Raw genomic sequence first — 5,197 nt, 5'->3', positions numbered from 1 at the left:
ATTAGGATAGGTCCATAAACTTTTTTTAAAATATTATTTTTTTTGCCACATGGACACTTTGGTCCTTAAACTTTGGTGACTCATTTTTTTTTCACCGGAAAAGTAAGTTATGAGTAGTTGAGGGACCAATTTGGTTCGTTTGAAAGATGAGGGACCAAAATGCTACAAATACTAAAGTTGAGGGACCGTATTTTAGCTTAACTCTGTTAATTTCAGTTAAAATACAATACTACAGTACTCCGTGATACTAGTACTCCGTATAAGTTACAAACTTGGTATTTTGTATTCCGTATTCTGAATTTAATACAATTAAAACGTACAAGTAAAATGCAGGATTGAAGGGTGAATCAACCTTTGGCATGGGTTGGAATTGAATGAAAATTGTCATTCAACAAACCTCTGAAATCTCTGACCCGATAGTTTAGTCATAAGTTGTGCATGTTTTCGTACGTTTTCTTTCCCTTCCCACCTCTCTTTATTGCTTTACTTTGAGTAAAAAATATCATAAATACAGTTACAATTATTTTTCTATAATTAAAATAATAATTTTTATTTCCTTTTTTTAAAAAATAATTGAAGGTGAGGAGATAGGCAGAATCCTAAGGCTTCTCATTTCCTTTTTTAGTTACTTTTACTCTTAATTAAAAATTTAAAACAAATCTCGTCTTTACTCCCATTAAAAAAATAATTTATTTATTTATTAAATAAATCTATTTTATTTTATCTTATTCCCATGCTGTAACCTTTATGCGACTATATATATAAACATAAACTCCCAACACCCTTTTATTTTCTCTGTTCTTCGTTCATTGTTTTCTTTCTTAGCCTCCATACACATACTTTTTCTCAAGACACCATCATTCTAGAGAGAGAATCTGTTTTCTAGAGAGAGAAATTCTCTGTTTCTCATTTTCTTCTGGTTTCTAACAACAATCAATCGTTTGATTTGTGTTTTTAAGAAAAACGTGAAAAATGGCTATACAAGCACAGATGTACCCCGACAATCTTGGTTTACCATTGTTAGGTGGTGGTGTTGGTGGTGGTGTTGCGCAACAAGATTGGTTGTTGTTGGCGAACAACCATATGAACAACAACAATAACACCAGTGTTTTTAATGGTTGTGGGTTTAATGAGTTTACTGGTAATAGTAATCTTCAACAACAGAAGCAACAACAGCAATTTCAATACCAGCAGCAGCAACAACAACAACAACAAGCGTTGTTACAACTTCAGCAACAGTATTTGGCTCAACTTCAACAACAACAACAACGTGATTCTTGTGTTAGAAATATTAATAATGACGGTTTTGTGTTTTTGTCATCGTCAAAAAATTGTACAACCACAACAACTGCTACAACGCCAACCGCTAGCACCACTACAAGTGGAAGTTGTGATTATCAGATGCCAATGAATTTTTCACCGAGTTTTTCTGATCAACTCGAAAAACAGAGGCAGGAAATTGATAGATTCATTACTTTACAGGTTTGTTAATTTTTTTGATTAAATTTTATATTTTTTAGACACCCTTTTTGTTTAATTTTAATGGGTAATTATTAGATTTGGGTACTAATTATTAATTTTATCTTTAATTTTCTTTCAGAATGAGAGGCTTAAAATGACACTACAAGAACAGAGGAAACAGCAATTAGGATCAATTATGAGGAAATTAGAATCGAAAGCAATGCAATTATTGCGTCAAAAGGACGAAGAAATTGCAAGAGCAACAAAAAGAACGATGGATTTAGAAGAAATAATCCGAAAAATGGAGATTGAAAATCAAGAGTGGCAAAGATTGGCAACTGAGAATGAAGCAATGGTGTTAACATTGAACAACACACTGGTGCAACTGAAAGAACAACAAGCAGGTTGTTTGACAACGACGTCATCATCGTGTTGCTCAAACGAAGTTGACGATGCAGAATCATGCTGTAATGTTGCTGACAACAGCAACAATGAGTTTTCCAATAAAAAGAGGAAAAGAGAAGAAACAGGGGTAGTTGTTGCAGAAACAGGGGAGAAGAGAGAGAAAACAGGGGAAGTGTTGTGCAAAGTTTGCAAAACTGGAAAATCGTGCGTGTTGTTGTTGCCTTGCAGGCATCTGTGTTGTTGCAAAGGATGTGAAGCTTTTGTTGATGTTTGTCCTGTTTGTAAATCTGTAAAAATGGCAAGCATTGAAGCTCTTATTTCATGAAAATAGATACTCCCTCCGTCTCCGAATGATAGTCACTATTTCCATTTTTGGACACCCAAAATGTTAGTCACATTTCACAATTTTAGGTCTCATACAATAACACAAAATGACCTATATATCCTCATTTTTTTGGATGTATTATCTGTGCTTCCCAAAATACCCTCATATTTGCCTTTGTATTTGTGCCTTAATTGAATGAGTTGTCTCCCTTTTTAATGACAATGAATTTCTCTCTCTTCTTTTTGTGTTTGCAAATGGTTGGGTTTTAGTTCCCATGTACTTTATTTATTTTTCCTTAATTCCCGTGATTTTCACCAAAAGTGACTATCATTCGGGGACGGAGGGAGTAGGAGAAGAAAAAAAAAAAAAACAGATTCTTTTTAATTTTTTTTTAGGAAAATTTGTCTAGATTTGATCAGAGTAAAAAAGAAAAAGGGTGAAATGAATTGAAGAAATGCCCCATTTTGATCTTTTGCTACTGTTATTTTAGTCTTTTGGTAAATATAATTTTGTCCTTCTTGGCAGATAAAATCAGAGGTGGGTGGAGGAAAATCACAATCAATTGAACAGAATTGTAGTACATTGGTAGCATCTTTGCCTGTCTGATATTAATGCCTTTTTTGGTGTATTTATTTTTTAATTTTTTTTTGTCTGAGTCATGGATTTGATTAAAACATGTTTTAACATATAGCGTGTTCGGCGTTAGCTTTTAGGTAGCTTTTAGTGGTTTGACCAAGTCAAACCACTGCTCAACAAAAAATGTGAGTGTTTGGCAAAGTAGTGGTTCGGGTAGCTTTTAGTGGTGGAGGTAGCTTTTGTGAAAAGTTAAAAACATTAGCTTTTGAAATTAGAGGTAGCTTTTCAAGTAGCTGTTGAAAATTTAATCTATAGTTTTAAAAATAAAAAATTGATTTTTATATGTAACAGCTAGTCAACCACTACTTTACCGAACACTCATATCTAAATTATTTATCTTCACAGCTAACAGCTTGTTGACAGCTAACAGCTACCTACACAGCTAACAGCTACCTTCACAGCTATATTTTGCCGAACACGCCCATATGCAAATTGTTTTTTTCTTTAAAGATTGATTCATATTTTTTTTTCCCAAGTTAGTTTTATGTATTGTCATTGAAAGAGCAATTTCAAGATCTCGGATCAAATGGTTGGACATGGATCATGTTATTTGAATGATTTTTCTTGCTATGTTGTTGACGATCCGTTTTGAAATCGTTTGCACTCTATTCCAAATTTAAGTTTGAAAAAGAATTGCTTAAGTTTCGCAAAATTATTGAATACAGGAGTTACAACTTACAAGAACCTATAGCTTTGATTTTCTTTAATTACATTCTCATTATGATCGATGAATATAATGGTGTAACTTTTATCAAGAAGTTTCATAGTTGAAATTACACAATTGATAAACAAATTCCAAAGTTATGACTAACATTAAATCGTGTATACGAAACATAACACATTGGAATAATAAGTTATGGTACTCATAAATATGTTACAGAAGATATAAATTTAACATCAGTACTACATTTTAGTCATTACAATAATATATTCGTGAAGTGGCACATTTATTTTTTATTTTAGAAAAAAGGGTGAAAAAGGCTTCAATAATTTAGAGATAGTTGTAAAAAATGATTCTTTTACGCCTAAAAACAATCCTAAAAAGAGATTCACATAAATTGATGCCTATCAAGCTGACATGTTATCCTCTAAAATTACCACTCTTTACTACTTTGACCACTGAAAAAGGTTTTTGTTTGTTATTGGTTATAATAATTGAATTATTCAATATTCTACTCCGTATGTTTTAATTTTCCCATAAAATTAAAAATAAACATTTGACAGATGGGATTGACAGGAGCTTCTTGTTCACACTTCCCCCCCACACACACACAAACCCAAAAGCAAACAGAAGATGGACGATTTTCTGTACCCCACAATTTTTTATTTTTTTTTTATTTATTAATTTCTCAAAAATCCAAACTAAAATAAAATACTCTATAATTTATCATAATACTTAAAATAAAAAAAATACAACAAGTAGTCCAAAAAAGCTGAGGCTATGCCGTATGCACTAATTGCACTACCATATAACCCTGCAACAACTGAGCTGAAAGTAACCCCCAAAAATATATCTACTCGTATAAAATATTAAAAATACTAGTAGAAAAAATAAAAAATAAAAAATAAAAAGTCCCCAACTTTAATGGTGAAGCATTGAAAAGGGGAGATTGCCTTGTAATGTACGTGCAAACTTTTATGAATATTTACAAACTTTGGTATTGGTATTTGTCCTTTTTTATGGAAGTATTTTTAATTTTAATTTTTCCAAACGGTTACATGGGATGTGGTCCGTACTGTTGGGTCTTATCAAAAGTGTTGGAGTTTAGTGTCCCACATTTAATTTATGTGCATCTTTTCTTTACGAGTATTTTTTTCGGGGCTGCCCAACTTGCACGGGAATGTGCACAACTTCACTTCTTTGTTGCTCCTTTTGCTTTCTTTCTTTCTTTCTTTCTTTTGTGCGATGCGATGCGATGCTCATCTACTAGTTTAACTTACGGCTTACTATACTATTATATCTTCTACGAATTGAGTACTACGGAGGATTACTTAATTGTAATTAATCGGGCCGATGTCATTAATTAACAATGACATCTTATCTTACAAGTATGTGATGGAATTGGTATCGTCTTTTGTTTGCCAATATTAATTAGTTTGTTTAGTCAATGTGGTAGGCAACTAGGCAAGTGCATTCACGCATCTTCATGATCAACCCCGGGATAGCACCGTCAATCCCACTTACTCGATTCTCTTTCGAAGAGTCTTATTTTGATGTGTTAATTATATCAAATTCATTACTAGGTGTCATTATCAATGCCTATTTTAACAAAGATTTTATTTCTTTCCATATATCATTTTTTTTCGTCCACTCAACTTAAATATGTACATGGTGAATTGAATGTAACCAATAATAATCGACTTTATATT

At 32.3% G+C, this 5,197-nt stretch overlaps 1 protein-coding gene across 1 annotated transcript; it reads left to right on the top strand.

The window, feature by feature from the left end:
- Window positions 1-780: 780 nt before the first annotated feature.
- Window positions 781-2,661, top strand: LOC110739212 (probable BOI-related E3 ubiquitin-protein ligase 2). Its single transcript, XM_021919669.1, has 2 exons — window positions 781-1,482; window positions 1,601-2,661. The coding sequence occupies exons 1-2, from the start codon at window positions 973-975 to the stop codon at window positions 2,189-2,191; spliced, it is 1,101 nt and encodes a 366-aa protein (XP_021775361.1). The 5' UTR covers window positions 781-972; the 3' UTR covers window positions 2,192-2,661.
- Window positions 2,662-5,197: the final 2,536 nt, after the last annotated feature.

Source organism: Chenopodium quinoa, unplaced genomic scaffold, assembly GCF_001683475.1.
Source record: "Chenopodium quinoa cultivar QQ74 unplaced genomic scaffold, ASM168347v1, whole genome shotgun sequence".
Classification (NCBI taxonomy): Eukaryota; Viridiplantae; Streptophyta; class Magnoliopsida; order Caryophyllales; family Amaranthaceae; genus Chenopodium; species Chenopodium quinoa.
This window is presented reverse-complemented; position numbering and strand designations above follow the sequence as displayed.